Genomic DNA, 20,640 nt, shown 5'->3' with positions numbered 1-20,640 from the left:
TGATTATTCCCAGGTTTTTTCTATATGGATTATTTCTAGGCAATGAAATTATAGATGACCTGCCCTAAACAAAAAGAGAAAACTTACATTCAGTGTAGATATCAGATTCAGTGTCTGTGCTGCCCGAAATGGTGAGAAGGGCCTGAGATCCAATACTATTCAAGTCAACCTTTTCAATGTCAGATACCATAGAATTCACGACATGCTGGTCAAAGAGAGCTGGTCTGGCAATCTCCATAAAGAAAGTAAAAAAGACAGTAAATTATATCACTGATCCTCCATCAAAAGAAAATTTTAGCTTCTAGAGAAATAGTTCCTTGAGAGAAAAGTATCATAAATAACTCTTTTTTTATTTTAAAACTAAAAGCAGTAGCTGAGATTCATGATCATCTCTGTTAAAGGTTTGAAAACTATTTTCGGAATAAGAAAATAATTCTTTTCACCCATGGTCATAAAATAAGAATTTCACAACGTTAAATTTCTTATCTGGAACTATCCCAAGCTAGTCTTTCAAAATTCAGGGGGCTAGAAACCTTCATAAAGCAAAGGATCATTTGAGGAGAGGGCAAGTATATTTTAACAATATACAAACATGTAACTCTAATTTAAGAACTACTTTTTTCTCCCTATTTAAGAGAACTAAATTAGAGGTAGTTTAAAATGTGTTGTGGGTTTCACAACATCACACGGGCTCATTCCCCATAACCTATTAATTTTATTAATTGGATTCATTTATTAATTGAATTCATCTGGCAAATAAGAGTTTTACATTTTCCGTTTCATTCAAAAGTTTTTTTTTCTTTTTTTACTTTCTATTTTGAAATAATTTAAAATTTACAAAAAAGTTGCAAAAGTAGTGCAGAGTATTTTCACATACTGTATCCAGCTTCTCCTAATGTCATCATCTTACATAACCATTGTATATTATCAAAATCAGGTACAATACTAGTAACGCTGGTACAATATTAGTAACTAAACTAACTAAACTAAACTACCGAATTTCATCAGTTTTCCCACTAATGTCCTTTTTCTGCTCTAGCATTCACTCTAGGATCTCATGTTGCATTTAATTGCTGTCTACTTAGTCTCCAATCTCTGAAAGTTCCCCAGTCTTTGCTATCAGATGATTCATGTTTTATTTGGTGACTCAAATACCCTCAGCTTACCAACGTACCTGTGCAAGATGCAAGAAAGATGTTTGTCGTTTCAGAGATGATACAAATCTTCGCACAATAGGTATTTTCTTGTCAGTTAGAGCTTCTGGCAAATTTTCCAAGGATGAAACAACCCATTGTTCCCAATTTTTAGCAAAATTTCTTATGTCTGCTAATAAGCTACAAAAACCCCCAAAGAACAAAACACTCTATTAAATGCTAAGTAGTTCAAAATGCATTAAGTAAATGCAGTTTAATGGAGGTATATTATTATGTTTTGATTCCAAGAACATGACTGAAGTCAGCCTAGGTCTGCCATTTATCATCTCGGTCAAAATACTCAGTCTCCTTGAAGGTCCAATTTCCTCATCTGTTAATAGGAATAAGAATGGTATCCAGGGAATTCCCTGGCAGTCCAGTGGTTAAGACTTCACCTTCCAGTGCAGGGGCTGCGGGTTCATTCCCTGGTCGGGGAGCTAAGATCCCACATGCCTCGCGGCCAAAAAACCAAAACATAAAACAGAAGCAATATTGTAACAAGTTCAATAAAGACTTTAAAAATGGTCCACATCAAAAAAATAAAAAAAAAAGAAAGAATAGTATCCATGTCACAGGATTATTATGAGGATTACATGAAATAATTCATGGAAAGTGTTCAGGTTAAAACTTGGCAGGCAGAAAGTGATCAATAAGACATACTTTATTATTAATATTAATTCATAATTCAATCATTTTCTATAAAATATTTCTGGGAAAAGGTAAGTGTGCACTTGAGTTTGCATATTTTGGCTACTGAGAGACACGCATAGGGATCATAATGCCATTTCAGGTATTTCATATTTGTTTCTAGTAACATATTCTTATAATCCAAATATAACTGTAGAACAAATTACCACAAACATACTAATTAGAGGACCCCATTTAGAAAATTGCAAAGGTTGGTTGTGTATATCTTATGAAAACATACAAAAATTTATAAATCCATCAACAATCTACATATTATAGCTCAACAAAACAGATCTAAATATATTTAGGATGGGGCATATGTTGGGGCACAGTGACATAGTACAGGAAAAAAATAGGCAGAGTTTGGAGTTAAACAGACCTCAATTAAAATCTAGGTTCTGCTCCTTAAAAATCAGCTGACTCTGGGCAAATTAATTTCTTTGTACTCCCAGGTTCCTCTTTGTGAATTTGGATCATAACAGTTACTTTAGAATAGTCTGACAAGTTGTTTTAAAATAATCTAATTGTTCAATGATAAGGAATTGGTTAAATAAAGTATAGTATTTTTCAGATGCTGGATTTCTATGCAATCAATCATTTAAAAAATGCTAATCTATATTTGTTGATATGGAAAGATTTTCATAGTATACTGCAATAGTATGTGTACTATAATTCCATTTTTAATATGCCTAGAAAAAAGTCTGTGAGATACAATAATAACCTAAGACATTAAAAATGTGGTAAGACAATGAGTGATTTTTTTAGTTTTATTTTATATGAGTGATTTTTTAAATGCATTTATGCGTGTTTTTCATTTTCTAAATGAATATGAACTACCTGCATACCTAAGAGATAAATAGTACTTCTCAGGCTAAGTGAAATAACTTATGTAAGTCTCAAATCCCACACTGTGTTTAATAAAAGTCAGCTATTATTACTATTAGTTACACGGCTGAATGCCTGTCACTATGTAAGCATAGCCATTTTGCTGTGACACAGAAGTGTTAAGTGTACCTAATTCAGAGCTCAGGATAGATGTTTAAAGACAACGTATTAATAATTAAAAGAAACTATTGACCAGGCCAATATCAATTATTATTTAAATAAATAAACCAGTCTAGAGGAAAAGGTAAATCAAAAATAGAGATTGTTTTATCAATCATCATGTATTTATTGAGAACCAACTATGCTCACCCTATATGTATTTGTGCCCCAAAATACTAAAATAAATTTCATTACTTTACTAGAATTCGTTTTTTAAAAATTGGCTTTTTTTTCAAGTTCCTATTGTTCTCACATCAGAACAATAGGAAAAGACTTTGTGAAAAATCTTCAGGCATCATTTCAATTTGAGATCTTATTCCTTTGTTAAAAGAAGGTGGTAATTCCATTATGCTACTTTCTAATTTTGGCAATTAAGATCAAAGTTATAATAAATATAAAATAATTTTCCTTATAGTTTTATTATTGTGATTATTTTCCATCAATTATCCCCATTCATCTCCCTCTAGCCAGTTTCCATTGAAGAGCTTCCTCAGTAACCTAAAGGTCAACTACACTTAAATATTTATTTCTCACGTGAGCAGCTCTCAAATTAAAGGGATTTCAGGATTGTTCCATCAATTTTGTTCATTGAGGTTTGAATATAAAAATTGAGGCACATCTCTTATAGCTCATACAAAGGGGCAGGAATAGGAAAATAATATTGGTAAATGAATGAATTTCTACTTAATGTTTTGCTTTACTATAATGTATAAGGTTAAACCCTATACAAGCAACTATCATATTTTATTGACTGAACCTACCTTTCAGGCATTTCTTGCATTGTTGCAGGAATGAGTACATCTGTTAGAACCTTAATCACAGCAAAAGAGAGTTAACATAAATCCTTAGTATTTCTATAGAAACACATTTACTCTTTGTCAATTACTTTTTATTCCTAGCTTTCTAGAGAATAATATGTTAACTCATTTCTGAAAGTTATACTTTTATCTCTAAAATGCATGTATATATGTAAGCTGTGTATGTGTGTTGTGTGTGTGTGTGTGTGTGTGTGTGTTTGTGTGTGTGTGTGTGTAAAAGGCAAGGGGAGTGGGGGTATATAGAAGCACTGCAGTGCTAGTTAAGCAGGTGACACAAATGTACCGGGTACAGAGAGCTAATTATTGGAACATAAAGAACACTGAAAATAAAGGGCTACTAGACTGAACCTTAAATGTGGGTGATATGGTGAGTAGGACCTTGATGAGAACTAGTAAAAAGAAAAAAAGAAAAAATTAGTGCTGACTGATCCCAGCTCAGGAAAAACTATGATAAATAAAGGAGATGGGGAACAAGATAGGATATGAACAGTACAGATCCCCTAGGCTGGCTCATAAACTGAGTGCACCAGCCTGGAGAAGAGGACCAAGAGGTCCCCTTGGATATTTCAAAGATATTTCAAAACGTGAGTAGATACTCATCTACAAAGGCTTGTGCAGCTTACCAGCAAAATGCACATGTAGTCCGTGTATATGAAACACTAAAACAAGAGACAGTATTGTATATGCCCAGTATGCTAGTTACCAATGAACTGGCCTTGGCAATCATGTACAGGTCTATGGACTAAAAGCTGACCACTTTCTAGGGATGGGATGAAGATCTTACAGAAGTTCATATTACACTGCTCTATTTACAGTGCTCACTGTGCCTCCCTGGGTCCACCAGGAGGAGGAAAAACTTTGTGCACATAACGGTACTTAAACTCTGGACTTTTGTGTTGGACTCAAAGAAATAGACCATTTGTGGTGGGGGGGAAGTTATGCTTTAAGAATATTTCTTGGAGGTGTTGAATGACAGTCCAAAACAGCTTTACCTTGATGCTGGTAAGTGTGTGTGCACGAGTCCAGGTCTTTTCTTATACCTACTCTTAGAACCACCTTCTTTCCCCTTTCTGGTTACTTCCTCATGTCTTAAACACTTCAGACAATCTGTTAGTGCAAACTAAACCCTTTCTCTCTAAATGATGATATTCTTATTTGACCCAGAAAAATGAGACGATCCTTGCTCTCCTTTGTCCTTCTTCAGCTTTAGCTTGAACTAAAGGTAGAGACTCTATTTTCTTATACTGCGATGAGGAAGAACAGAACAGAGGATGAAAATATGGGCTCCCTCATCCTGGTTCAAGCCCACCTACAGTTCTTGATGTGCAAAGTTGCTTCTGGACTGAGTTTATCTAGCTTCTGCTTCACTTCTCTGCCAAGTTGAGAACGAAACAGCAGCAACTAACTTAGAAGGATTTTACTTCCTAAGTACTTAACAGGATTCCAGCTTGGGTTTTCTTGCTTACTCAAATTATGTTCTTAAAGGAAAGCTTTTGTTTTTCCTTCTGACAATTTAGGAGGTTAATGTAGACAAACTCACTTTAAAATACCCAGAATGCAGTACAGTTTGCTTCCTCAGCTTGGACCTGTGTCTGCTCTAACTAGGGAACAGACTGTTGGGGGAATTAGCTTCACCCTCTTCCCCGCTGAATGGCGGGCTAGATGGCCAACCAGCTCCTATCTGTTTACGATATCCTCGTGATCCTTCTGTAGACACTTGGGGACTCTTATTTGGCTTAAGAACAGAATTGGTCATTAATGCCTTAACGCTAGAGATTTCCAAATTTTTCAAGTTATTAGTCCCATAAGAGTGCTTAATTCTGCTTTCCCCAAAACACTGATACTGTGAAAAAGCCATTAAGTTATTTACTCTGAAAACACCTTAAACAGTTAATAAAAGTTAACTAAGTTTTTATGGAAGTATGTCACATTTAGAATCATTCTTAGCTGTAAACAGAAACTGATTTTGTTTTACTTAATGAAAATTTATATTAAAATACATTCACTATTAAACATATACTATTAAACTGCTTGCTTTCTCATCAGAAAAATAATTAATAGTGTATCTCCAGCCAGGAATAACAAATTTATTGAAAATATATGGCAAAAATTTAGATGGAATGTTTTTTAAAGAAATATATGGTTCATGTTTGACATCCTAAGGAGCTTACCTTATAAAGAATTGAGTCACAAACACAGAAAATGTCAATGATAACAGGGTTTTCAAGCAGGGGAAGAAGATGATCAGGCATTCCTTGCCAAAAGTGTAATAAGAAATGCTGGATCTAGTTGAGAGCAAAGCGTATGTACATTAATATTAACATTTTCCTTAACATGAACTCATATGAAGAACAGGACAAGAACGTTTACATAATATAGTCAGCAAAGCATTCTTTGTCACTCTTACCTCCTCAAAGTTTCCATTTATTGCATTGTCCAGGATGCACTGGCAGTGAGTTTTGTACATCATTATTAGGGTATCAACCTATTTCAAGGAAGAAAAATCTTAACAAAAGCACCCTTTCAGTGCTGCCTTCATTTTGTTCATGCATTCATTTGTTCATATATTCAAACACATTTTTAAAGTTCATGCTATGTACCAAGCATTGTGCACAATCTGAGGAACCAAAAATAAAGGCACAATTCTTATTTTAAGGAGCCTACTGCCTTGTGAAGGGAGAAAGGCAAGCAAATGGACAACTGCAGGACAGTGTGATAAGAATGATGAAAAAGCTGATGTTCAGGAAACTATGGGCCAAAGCAACATTGTAGTTTTCTGCTTAATAAAAAAATTACCTTTGATTGGAGAAATAAATGTAAAATGGTAAAATACATCAAATCTTCACACAGTTTTATTAAGTAGGTGCTTGGGTAGTGTGGTGCAGTGGTTTCCTGTGGAGTCAGCTAACACTGAGCATCAGCTCCACTGCACTGTTTTGCACGGGTTGCTTTGTCTCTGACCCCAAGCTTTATATCTTCAAGTAAGGTAGTAATAACATATCACTCATAAGGTGTTAAAGAAGATTAAATGAGATCTGACGCACATGGAACAATTTTCCTGGTATGAAGTATAAGACGTTACCACTTTACCTAAAATTAGTAATAATATCAAATGACTTGCTGACCAAAAAAAGATTTGAACATTAAATGTCTGTTATGAAAATTCTTTATTTCCATGTTACACTGATGTTTGTATTGCAGAGATAGGAAGTTTTAAACATATTTTAAAATATGCGATGGATTCGAACTTGATAATATTCTGGCAAACTAATAATATTCATATTCAAAACATCTTTATTTCATAAGCTAGAAATATTCCTACCTGTTACAGGTTGTGTGTTCTATGTGAACAGGAACAGGCTTAGAGGTTAGAGGTGTGAGCTTTTCCTGCAGGATACCTGGATTTGAATGCTAGCTCTAATCTGCTACGTGATACTGGGCAAACTACTTGACATTTATGTGTTTTAATTTCTTCATCTATAAAATGGAGATCATAATAACAGTAAATATCTAGTCAGGTTGTTATGAGGACTAAATAAATTAACACATGAAAGTGGTTGGAGTAATCCATAATTCATGTTAAGAAACTTACAGTTGTTAGCTATTTTTACCTTCATAGTATCTAGGGTGGTCATGATGATGGGGGTGTCCTGCCCTACTCTTTGCTCTCCAACCTTTGTCCCTGCAGCCCAGCGACAGCACATATCTTTGTGGTTTAGCGCAAAGCTGTATAACGATGACATGCAGATTACCAATCTACTTCCAAGGAGGTATGCCGACTACACACCTCTGGCAGGACATGTCACCACTGATGCAAATGAGACATGCTCTTTACTTTAAGCAACGATTTTATATTTTTAGATAGGTTGCCAAGACATATTTCTAAAATGAGGATAAGGACAGCATGAAAGATAGAAAGGAATTCATAATTCTTGTCCAAAATTAACCCTTTGATCCCTGAAACCTACTAAAGTACAAGTAAACTTTTATCTTCACAAGTATTTCCATTTATTTGTGTCAAAATTTTTTCTCCTATACACAAATCATCAAAAAATTTAAATCTTATAACTGATATTTTATTTAATATTTACATAGTCTTAGGACAATAAATTTTCACTGTAGCATACTTTGCAGTCTTTATAAACATACTTTTGCTCAATTTTCTGAGAATAGACACCACATTACAGAGAGTAGGAGCAGAGGCAAGGCTTAGCTCTAGTAAGGTCAGTGAGCAAGTGGGGGAAGGGTGGCAACTGCCCTCAGTGACACTGTGATGGGGGCAGAAAGCAGGCCTCTCACCTTCAGCCAGCACCCCGCACTGGGGTCAGCTTATCCCTAGGAAGTCTCCATCCTTCCTGCCTCAAGAAAGTAGGTGCTTAAAGTGCTTAGCTTCAGCCCCACCCATCCTTCTAAACTGACAACTTACCTGGGGAACCTGGCTACTGGCTAAGAAGGTAAAAGGCAGGGCCCAGATGTCCTCAAGGGACAAAGAGTATTAGTCCCTGGAGCTCATGATGGGGACGACTGGGAATGAATTTAGAAACCAGGGGTTATTTAAGTGTCTTGAATACTGAATGAGAAATGACCTACAGACCAGTTTTCAAGTTGGCAGGTAAGGAAGTCCTTGGAAGCTAGCAGAGAAGCTGAAATAAACTATTGGAACGTATTCTTCACTTCTCTTTTTTTTCTTTGTTACTGTCTCCATCTACCCTCCTCACCTGGTATATTTACACAGTAAACATCTTCTTGATATGTTTGTACGTAAGCTATCCTCTCCACAAAGGTGAGCCAACAATACCCTTCCCCAAAGAACTGTGTTCCCCGAGGTCCCACAGACTTCCACAAGTTCCCCCACAAATTGCCACATGTTAACACCTACTGGAGGTGTCTCAAATCTGAAGTCATAATATCACACATTATTTCTATATGGTTAAAAAAACGATGTGATAACCTTGAGGAATGTGATGGGAGAGGAGAATAGTAGGAAGTGGACATACTCCAGGAGACTTGAATCAGCATCTGAGAATTATCTTCTATATTTTGCCTGTTCTTAACTGGGAGAGTAAGTCTGTCATTAGAATGAACACTGGAAGTTGCTGTGCATCTCTACTTATCTATCAATAGACCTTTTTATCAATGTGTCATTTTTATTTCTAGTTTCTACAAAAGCCCATTACTAAAGTAATACAGGTGGACATTGTTAATCATATTCCTCTATCTTTGCACCTCAAAATATGAACCGACTTAAACTTACTATGAAAGATGTTTTCCTCAAATGCTAATAAAAAATGAACGTTAATGGAAAGAAGAATGTAGAAATTTTATGCCCTGATTTAATAATGGATCCTACTATTAGTCAGCAGATAGCCAGCAAATGACTCTAGAAGTTCAGAAATAGAGGAGGATTTAGCTTTAGACTTTACTACGTAAGCACTGAAAGTTTATTTATAAACTGAATTTTATGAAACTGTTTCTACCTTAATTTTCAACAAATTTTGCAACAGAGCACAGTTTTACAATGGAGAGGAATCTTTGGAATCTTCGAGTGGGGTCCTTGCATTCATCTAGGCATTTCCCCCTCAGTGCTAGGAACAAATTCTGTCCTAAGAAGTGCTTGATGACCAGTTACTGAAATTAAATAGAACTAGAAAATATAGAAAAGATAACGCTTATAATTAAAGAAATTGCATGTGATAGACACATTCTAGTATTTTCTTCCTTGATACTGAGTTTTAAATAAAAATAATCTTTAGTCTTTACAGGTTTATTTTACCACCTTCTGATTATGTACTATCATGGGGATGGTAAATAATTAATTGGAAAGTCTTTAATCGATGTTAGTAAATGTTTGTCCCTCCTATAAATCAGTCAATTATGTTTGATTATGTAGATTTCTATTTCCTGCGAGTGCCATGAGATTCCCCGTAAATTGAGATATGGAACCAACATATCAGAAAATCAATAGAGAAGTATCTTTAATTGATACCTTGTCCTTAGAAATGCATCCTTGGTACACAAGGTGTTGAGCACTGGGGAATTCTGGAAGAAGTGTTCCAGTTTTTGAGCTAAGCGAATATTTACGAGTGAAGCCACCCTATAATTTAGAAAAATGAAAAGAAATAAATCATTATCAATTGTTTGACTCCAAAATACAATTCTAACAAAATAGAACCTTACAAAATTTCATTCTTTTTCATCCTGCAAACCATGACAAGTTAGGAGATTTGGGTAACTGTTTATTAGATCAAATAACTGAATAAACTAGACATTTCAGCAGAATTACTGTTGCCAAATCATAAATAGTTTCACAGTCTGGATATTTTTCTTATACTTTGGATTTTAGTTTTAGACACTTGCCATTTTTCACAACTTTTAGAAATTTAATTTTAGTTCACAAGTTTACATTTGTTAGTGACATAAGTTTTGAAAGATCTATTTTTAGACTACTGAAATTATTTTAATATGAAAGGATCAGAAATTGCCAAATTTACTTATGGATTACCAAATCATTTATGGATTAAATAAATGAGATGATAATAAGTTAATTAATTTATCCAACCTCAGAGATAGTTAATGGTAAAATTGTAATTGGAGTCCCAAACTAGTACTCTGGATTTTCCCATCTCAATCTTCTTCCCCCTGCCAAATTCAGATATTTGTTCTTCTTTTGAATCCTCTGGGGAAAGCATACCTCTGGCAGTTTTCAGAAAATTAGAAAAAATGACAAATAAGTAACATATAATACTGCAGTGCTAATGTACCTACAAGAAACACACACAGAAAGAGAACGCATATTCATGACGGAACCAGAGCCTTAGCGAATCAGTCTCCCAGGTCACAACTGATTGTTCCTTCTCCACAAACAAAACTTTAACAAATTGGATTCTAGTAAAAAGTTTGGCAAAGAATAAAATTGTGACTATGGTAAAGGAAGTAAAGTGTTCCTGGCAAGGACCAAATTTCATTCTTTCTCATAGTTTTCCTACATTTGCTTCTCGAGTTTTTGTGTTTCTTTGTGTGTCTTTGTCATACTGAAGATGTTTACTAGACAAAAGCTTTATTACTTACATAGGTAGATTGGGTCCCTACCCTGTCTTATCATTCCCAACATTTGTAGACTCTTACGGAATTATCATGATAAATCAGAAAGAAGTTGGGGGGACTTTTGGGTCCTTAAACACCAATTTCTTATTGACTGATTTGATATATACTTTCACACAAATTTTATACTAAAAGTGCAGTAGAATTTCATTACTTTCAGGTTAGGTTTTAGTTTTTGCCTTGTTAATCTTTATTTTCAAGTATGGATAGAAAAGGATTATTCTGATTAAATAATTTTAAAGAAATTAATAAAGAACTACTACATAAATATCATAAACTGAGATAATAGCATGGTTGATACAAATTAAATCAGTCTTAATTCAAGATATGCTTCAAAGATTTTTAATTGCTTTGGGTTGTCATTTATGAGCATCAATTATCATTGTACTGACAAAGAATGGTACTGTCAATGAATAGGGAAAAATAATAAAATGCAAGAAAATAAAGAATTTAATCTGGAAGGAAGTGATATGGCAAAATATGAAAATAACATTTGATAAACATTAAAAAAATGCACCTAAATTCTAACTTTAGGAAAGTTTACATCTTTTTCTTATACCTTTTCTCTTGGGTGGAATATCATGTTTAATTTAGCATAATTTGGTGAGATTGGAAAAGAGAGACAAAGAAATAGAAACCAAAAATGACAATACATAATGTACATGGTGTATTAAAGTTAGGAATATGAGAATAGTCTCATTTCCATGAAACAAATATAATTAGTAATCAAAAATCTTTCTACAAAGGAAAAAACTGGCCCAGGAGATTTAACAGATGAATTTTCTCAAACATTCAGGAAACAAATCATTTCAAACAGAAAAGATTTTTTCCATACAGTGAAAAAGAAGAACCACTTCCCAATTCATTTAAAAACTTTTATGCCAGAATTGGACAAGGACAGAAAAGGAAAGAAAAATTATAGGCCAATCTTGCTTAATATCATACTTGAAACAGTACCAGACAAAATATTAGCAAACCAAATCCAGCAATCTATAAGAGTGATCATAGCCACCTTAGGTTTAAATTGATCACATTAACAGAAAAAAAATGAGAATTTATATATTACATAACCATCTCAATGGATGCAGAAAAAGCATTTGTTTAAAATCCATCTACCATTCACTACTTTTTCTCCCTCTCCCCCCTCTCTCTTTCTCCCCTCCTCCATGCTAGAAACAGAGGAAAACTCTTTAATCATTCAATAAATATTTATTAAAAACCCACAGCAAATATCATCCTCAATGGTAAAATACTATAAACATTCTCTTAAAAAACACGAATAAGATAAAGTTCCCTACTGTCCTATCTTTTATTCAACATTGTATGAGTTATAGCCTGAGCAGTAAGACCAGAGAAAGTGATGAAAGATTAAATATTGAAAAGAAAGAAACAAAACTAGCATTATTTGCAACTGACTTGGTTAATTACATGGAAAACTAAAGCAAACTGCACAAAAATTGTTACAGTTAACAAGAGAGATTTTCAGCAACGTTGCTGAATACAAAATCAATGAAAAAGTCAACTGAATTTCTAAAATCAAGAAACAAATATTAAGAACATACAATGAAAAGATACTGTATAAAATAATAACAAATATTAAAATAAAGTTGAAATATCAGTAAAGGGATAGAAAATCTAAAAAGAAATTCTAGAGCTGAAAAGTACAATAACTTAAATTAAAAATTTATCAGAGGGATTCAAAGGTATATTTGAGTAGGCAGAAGAAAGAATCAGAGAATTTTAAAAAAAAGGATAATGGAAATCATTGAATCTGAGAAACAGAAAGAAAAAAATGTAAGAAAAGTAAACCGAATCTAAGGGACCCATGGGAGATTAACAAGCAGACCAACATACACATTGTGGGAATCCCAGAGGAAAAGGAGGGGGAGCAGAGAGATTATTTGAAAAAATAATGGCTCAAAACATCCCAAGTTTGATGAAAAACATGAATATAAACATCCAAGAAGCTTAATAAGGTCCAGTTAGGATGAACTCAAAAAGATGTACAGCAAGACACATTATAATCAAATTTTCAAAAGACAAAGACAAAGAGAGAATCTTGAAAGAAGCAAAAGAAGTAACTCATCACCTACAAGGGATACTCAATAAGATTATCAGTGGATTTCTCAGCAGAAACTTTGAATTCCAGAATGACATATTCCAACTGCTACGAGAAATAAATTGTCAACCAAAAATCCTATACTTGACAAAACTGTTTTTCAGAAGTGAAGGAGGAATCAAGACATTTGCAGATAAATAAAAGCTGAGTGAGTTTGTTACTACTAGACTTGTTCTACAGGAAATGCTGAAGGGAGTCCTATGGGTTAAAATGAAAGGACACTAGACAGTAGCTTGAAGTCGTACAAAAAAATAAAGATCTCAGTAAAGGAAAATACATGGGCAATTATAAAACTAGTATTATTGTAACAACAGTTGTAAGTCTACTTTCTGTTTTCTACATTATCTAAGAAACATTTTTTAAAAACAATTATTAGTATAAAAGCTAATATTATTGTAACTTTGGTTTGTAACTCCACATTTTGTTTTCTACAAAATTTAAAGACTAATGCATTATTTTAAAAAACTATTATTGTATATTTTTGGACACACAATTTGTAAAGATCTAATTTTGTGACATCAGTAACTGAAAGAGAGACAGAGCTGTAAAGGAGCAGAGTCTTGTATATTATTGAAGTTAAGCTGGTATAAATTCAAATTACAGTGTTATAATTTAGGATGTTAAATGTAATCCCCATGGTAACCAATAAGAAAATAGTTATATAAGGTACAGCAAAGCAAATGAGAAGGGAATTAAAATGGCTCACTACAAAAAATCAACTAAACAAAAAAGAACAGTAATGCAGGAAATGAGGAGTAAAACTGCTCTAAGGCATATAGAAAACAAATAGCAAAATGACAGAAGGAAGTTACTCCCTATCAGTAACTACTTTAAATGTAAATGGATTAAATTCTCCAATCAATCAAAAAAAAGTCATTGGCAGATAGATTTAAAAAAAAATTATCCAGTTTTGTGCTGTTTACAAGAGACTCACTTTAGATCCAAAGACACAAATAGGTTGAAAGTGAAACATTGGCAAAAGCTATTCCATGCAAATGAAACCAAAAGAAAACGGGGTGGTGAGGGGCTACTCTAATATCATATAAAATAGACTTTAAGTCCCAAAATATTATAGAAGATAAAGAAGGACATTATATACTAACAAAAGTTTCAATAAATCAAGAAGATATAATAATTATAAATATTTACACACCTATTACAGACCATCAAAATATATGAAGGAAAAAAATGACAGTATTAAAGGGAGAGATAGTTCTACAATAACAGTTGGAGATGTTGATACCCCACCCTCAGTTATGCACAGAACAAGAAGACTGAAGATAAGTAAGGAAATAGAGGACTTGAGCAGCACAATAAACCAACTAGATCTATAGACATAAGCAGAACACTCTACTGAACAACAGAATACACATTTTTCACAAGTGAACATATAACATCTTCCAGGAGACACCATGTATATTGGCCATAAATTAAATTTCAATAAATTTTAAAAGATAGAGATCATACAAAGTATCTTCTCTGATCACAGTGGGATGACAGAAGGAAAACTGGAAAAATTAACAAATTTGACAAAACTAAACATACTCTTAAACAACCAATAGGTCAAAGGAAAAATCATAAAGGCAATTAAAAAATATTTAGAGATGAATGAAAATGGAAACATGACACAAGAAAACTTACAGGATGCAGCAAAAGTAGTACTAAGGGAAAAAATAAGAAAGATGTCAAATCAACAACTTACATTTACAACTTAAGTAATTTGAAAAAGAACACACTAAACCCAAATGGGTAGAGAGAAGGAAATAATAAAATTTGAGCAGAGATAGATGAAATAGTGGAAAAACAATAAAGAACATCAATGAAACCAAAAGTTTGTTCTTCAAAGAGATTGAAATTGACAAACCCATAGGCAGACTGACTTTAAAAAAGAAGAGAGAAGACTCAAATGACTAAGACAAAAAATAAAAGATAACCGTGTCTACTGAAATAAAAGGATTTTAAAAGAGTACTATGAAGAATTGTACATCAACAAATTGGATAACTTAGATGAAGTCGATAAATTCATAGATACACAAATCCTACCAAGACTGAATCACAAAGAAACAGAATATCTGAATCAGTCTACAACTAGTAAGGAAATTGAATCAGTAATCAAAAATCTCCTGAAAAAAGAATGGATCTGGACCTGATGGCCTCACTGGTGAATTGTACCGAACATATAAAGAAGAAATAACACCAATATTTCTTACAGTTTTCCAAAAAATTGAAGAGGAAGGAACACTTCTTAATTCATTCTATGAGAGCAGCATTACCATGATACCAAAGTCAGACAAAGACACTTCAAGAAAAGGAAACTACAGACCAAAATATCTCATGAACATTGACACAAAAATCCTCAGCAAAATACTAGCAAACCGAATTCAGCAGGGTATTAAAAGGATTATATAACATGACCAAGTGAGATTTACTCCTGTAATGTAGAGATGGTTCAGAACACAAAAATCGATCAATGTAATACACCACATCAACAGAATGAAGAAAAATTAAACACATGATTATCTCAATTGATGCATTTGACAAAGTTGGACATCCTTAAAAAAAAAGAGTTTGACACCCTTTCATAATAAAAACACTCAACAAACTAAGAATAGAAGGAAACTACCTCAACATATTAAAAACCCACAGCAAACATCCTACTCAATGGTGGAAGATTGAAAGCATTTCCTTTAAGACAAGGATAAGGCACAGCTGCTCATTTTCACCAATTCTATTCAACTAGAAGTTCTAGCCAGAAAAATTAGGTAAGAAAAAAACAAACATCCAAATTGGAAAGGAAGAAGTAAAATGATCTCTGTTTGTAGATGATATGATCTTGTATGTAGGAAACTTTAAAGATTACACACACACACATACACACACACACACAAACCGTGAGAACTGATAAATGAATTCAGCAAAGTAGCAGGATACAAAGTCAACACACAAAAATCAGTTGCATTTCTATAATATAACAATGAACAATCGTAAAAAGAAAGTAAGAAAACAATTCCATTTACAATAGCATCAAAAATAGATAAAAATTAACTTAACCAAGGAGGTGAAAGACTTGTACAATGAAAACTACAAAACATTGCTCAAAGAAATTAAAGAAAACATAAATGAAAAGACATCCTGTGTTCACAAATGGAAAAACTTATTGTTAAGATGCCAATACTACCCAAAGCAATCTATATAGACTCAATGCAAAATCCCAATGATGTTTTTTGCACAAATAGAAAAATCCATCCTAAAATTAATGTGGAATCTCAAGATACACCAAGGAGTAAAAACAATCTTGAAAAAGGACAAAGTTGGAGGAGTCACACTTCCTGATTTCAAAACTTACTATTGATACAAAGCTACAGCAATCAAAACTGTGGTGTTGACACAAAGACAGGCATATAGATCAATGGACTAGGATAGAGAGCTCAGAAATAAACCCTTGCAAAAAATGCTCGAAAGATTTTGACAAGGATGCCAAGAATATTCAATGGGGAAAGCACAGTCTTTTCAACAAATGGTGCTGGTAAAACTCAACATCCATGTATAAAAGAATAAAGAGAGAGCTTTACCTAATACCACATACAAAAATTAACTCAAAATAGATCAACGACCCAGATATAAGACTTAATATGTGAAACTCAGAAACAAACAGGGCAAAATCTTCACAACATTGGACTTGGCAAAGATTTCTTGGATATGATACCAAAGGCACAGGCAATAAAAACAAAATGAGACAAATTGGACTTCATAAAAATTACAAATGTTTGTGCGTCAAAGGACACTATCAACAGAGTAAAAAGGCAATTTATGAAATGAGAAAAAAATTCACAAACTGAATATCTCAAAAGGGATTAATATTCAGAATATATAGAGAACTTGTAAAACTTAACAAAAAACCAACCAACCTGATTCAAAAATGAACAAAGGACTTGAATAGACATTTGTCCAAAGAAGATATCCCAGTAGTCAATAAGCACATGAAAGATGTTCAACATTACCAATCATTAGGGAAAATCAAATCAAAATCAAAATGAGATACCACTTCATCCCCATTAGGATGGCTAGTATTAAAAAAAAAAACAAAAAACCAAAACCAGAACATAACAAGTATTAGCAAGTAGGTAGAGAAACTGGAACCCTTGTACACTGTTGGTGGGAATGTAAAATGGTATAGTGCTGTGTAAAACAGTATGATGGTTCCTCAAAAAATAAAAAATATAATTACTATATGATGCAGTAATTCCTCTTCTGGGTGTATCTCCCAAAGAATTGAAAGCAGGGTCTCAAAGAAATATTTGTACACCCATGTTCATAGCAGCATTATTCACAACAGCTAAACCATGGAAGCAATCCAAATATCCACTGAGAGATGAATGGATAATCAAAATGTTGTATATATGTACAATAGAATATCATTCAGGCTTAAAAAAGAAGGAAATTCTGAAATATGCTACAACATGGATGAACCTTGAGGACATTATGCCAAGTGAAATACAAATACTGTATGATTACACATATGTGATGTACCTAGAGTAGTCATAATCATAGAGACAAAAAATAGAATGTTAGTTTCCAAGGGCCGGGGGAAAGGGAGATGGGGAGTTATTTTTTAATATGTATAGCCTTTCAGTTTTGCAAGAGTAAAAGTTCTGGAGATAGGTGGTGGTGATGGTTGCACAATAATATGAATGTACTTAATACCACTGAACTATATGTGTACTTAAAATGATTAAGATAGTAAATTTTATGTTAATTATATTTTGCGACAATAAAAACAATCAAAAAATCAATTACAGGTTGAAATAAAGACTTGTGTTCAAAGAATAAATAGAAAAATATTTTTATGATCTAGATTATACACAGATTTTTTTAAAAGATACAAAAATGCTAATCATAAGGTTTAAAATGATCTTCATCAAAAGATACTATAGAATGTTGAGCCATGCCATCAACAGAGAGAAGTAATTCACAGCACATAACCTACAGGATATTAGTATCCAGAATATATAGTATTTGAACCAAAGTTTTAAATAGAAAAATTATGTGATCTGAACAAACGTTTCATAGAATAGAAGTGACTGATAAAAATCCCAAAGGATATTCAAGCTCATAATTTTGATGTAGTTATCAAAAACAATTTTCAAGTGAAAACCACAGATACCATTTTACACCTATTGGACTGGCAAAAACTCAAATGTCATTCAATGCCAAGTGTTCCTGAGAATACGGAGCGAAAGGAATGCTCACACACAGCTGGAGAGACATAAACTGATACAACCATTTTGGAAAACAACTTGATATTAACTAGTAAAGTTAAACATGAGTACGTATATCCTAAGACCCGAAATTCTACTCCTGCACATGTGCACCTGGACAACATTCCGAGTAATAATGTTTTTCAGGCAAAAAGGAAAAAATTCTCCCAAACTGGAATGAATAAATGTGCTGTGATATTTTCATACCATGGAATATTAGCAGTACAAAAAAGGTACTAGAACTACTCCTATTAACATTGATGAATTACAAAACCTAATGTTGAACGAAACTAGAAAGTCATAGGGAAAAATGAATCCATTTTTATGTAGGCTAAATAATAAATAATATATTGGTGATAACAAACTGGGCAATAATAAATGATACATAATATTTACTATTTTAATCATTTTTAAATATATAGTTCAGTGGTACTAAGTACATTCATATTGTTGTGTAATCATCACGACAGTGTTTAATATTCATGGTATACATTCATAAGTGATCAACTTTAAGGAAAGACAAAGGAGTAATTAACACCAAATTCTGGAGCGCAGTAATTTCTGGTAGGGAGGGGGAAGTGGGGTGAGGGCACACAGAGAACTTATCTCTTCAGCTATGAGGTAGGTCGTGAGTTTTCATCCTATGCTTATTTTAAAAACTCTGTGTGTGTGTGTGTGTGTGGGTATGCATGTGTTACAAATAATGCATTACCCAATAAAAATGTTAGAGTGCTATGGAAACACACTTAAGGAACAGAGTATATGTCTTTAATTCTTATTTAAAGCTCTCATGTTGATAAATTATAGTTTTGTGCAACAGAAGCTAGCAACACGTGTGGAATATCAACAGGGGGCAAGAGTGCCTAAAGAAAAAATTCAGAAATTAAATTTGGATATGTTAACAAATGCGTACATGGTATAAATCAAATAATAATATTCTGTCTAGAACATGTAACACAAAAAGAAAGGAGAGATTGATAAGCTGGGAAAAATTAGAATATGATCATTTTAATTCCACTAGTAGATTTTCTATTTTAATTACACTAAAAGAGGGGCCAGGTCTTAGACCAGCTATGGAGGTCTGGGTTTTGTTTTTTTTTTCTCTCAACTGATGACTTCACTACTCTTGGTTGAACTATTAAGAATCTTATTTCCAAAAGAAAACAAGAAGGAACCTACAGAAAAGAAACATATGATTAGAAGACAAGAGGGTCTGATTTATGAGGAAAGATTAAAGGATTTAAGCTGCACAGTTTGGCTAAGTGATGACTAAAAGAGAGCATGATAACAGTCTACAAATATTTGAAAAGCATATACCAAGGAGGGAGGATTTGCTATTTATCTTGGTACAAAGTTGTTAAACTGGCCATGAATGGTTGATGTTAAGGAGAAGGAAACTCAAGCTATCAGGGAAACTTCCTGGTTGAAATGTATGAAATCAAGGGACTTATTCCCTAGGAAATAATGGCAACTTCATTACTAGAGCTACTTGGAAAAGAAAGGCTTCCTTTGACCAGGACAAAGTATTAAAACTAGGTTTCATTTGTTTTTTTATTCCTGGGAATTAAAGTATTCTGAGACTTTCTCTAAGACATTTTTGAAATCTGAACCACTACATTTATGAATAAAAAATTTAAAACAATCAAAATTCATACCACTGACTGATAATTACTCTTAATTTCCTTCACGTTTTGTTTTGCTTTTGTTGCTGTTGATTTTGTTTGCTTTTATATTATGAACTATTTAAAACTTTAAAAAAGGTATAGGTAAAAAGTAGTAAATACTCATGCACTTACCATCCCAATTAATATATTAGACTTTTTTTTTTTTTTTTTTGCGGTGTGCGGGCCTCTCACTGTTGTGGCCTCTCCCGCCACGGAGCCAGGCTCTGGACGCGCAGCCTCAGCGGCCATGGCCCACGGGCCCAGCCGCTCCGCGGCACTTGAGATCTTCCCAAACCAGGGCACGAATCCGTGTCCCCTGCATCTGCAGGCAGACTCTCAACCACTGTGCCACCAGGGAAGCCCCAATATATTAGACATTTGAAATATTAAAACAGCCTCTGTAGCCCTCCCTAATCTTATTCCCTTCCCTCCCCATAAGGAATAATTAATGTTCAGGATTTGGTTCATATCATTATTATTCAAACCTTTAAAAATTTACCTCATATGTAAATATTCTTAAATAACATATACTATTGCTTTAAAACTGGTACCATGCAGTATGTATCTTTCTACATTCAATGAGCTTTTTTCATACAACTTTAGGTATTTGAGATGAACCTAATTTGATTCTTATAGCTACAATTCACTCATTTCCAAAGCAGTATAGTATTTTCCTGTATTGAATATATAAAAATTTATTTTCCCACTATATCATAATAGACTTTCATTTTTGGTATTCTGAAATTATAAACAGTA

At 33.4% G+C, this 20,640-nt stretch overlaps 1 protein-coding gene across 1 annotated transcript in view; it reads right to left on the bottom strand.

Annotated features, from left to right (window-relative positions):
- Positions 1 to 20,640, bottom strand: part of RFX6 (regulatory factor X6) — a gene marked incomplete at its 5' end in the record, with an annotated part of 55,794 nt that overhangs the window by 10,168 nt on the left and 24,986 nt on the right. Inside the window, 6 exons of the mRNA XM_079938647.1 lie at positions 88 to 232; positions 1,175 to 1,334; positions 3,686 to 3,735; positions 5,914 to 6,027; positions 6,150 to 6,227; positions 9,729 to 9,836. Coding sequence (XP_079794773.1) covers positions 88 to 232; positions 1,175 to 1,334; positions 3,686 to 3,735; positions 5,914 to 6,027; positions 6,150 to 6,227; positions 9,729 to 9,836 — 655 coding nt within the window. The remainder of the gene's footprint in view (positions 1 to 87; positions 233 to 1,174; positions 1,335 to 3,685; positions 3,736 to 5,913; positions 6,028 to 6,149; positions 6,228 to 9,728; positions 9,837 to 20,640) is intronic.

This window comes from Stenella coeruleoalba (assembly GCF_951394435.1).
Source record: "Stenella coeruleoalba genome assembly, chromosome: 12".
NCBI lineage: Eukaryota > Metazoa > Chordata > Mammalia > Artiodactyla > Delphinidae > Stenella > Stenella coeruleoalba.
This window is presented reverse-complemented; position numbering and strand designations above follow the sequence as displayed.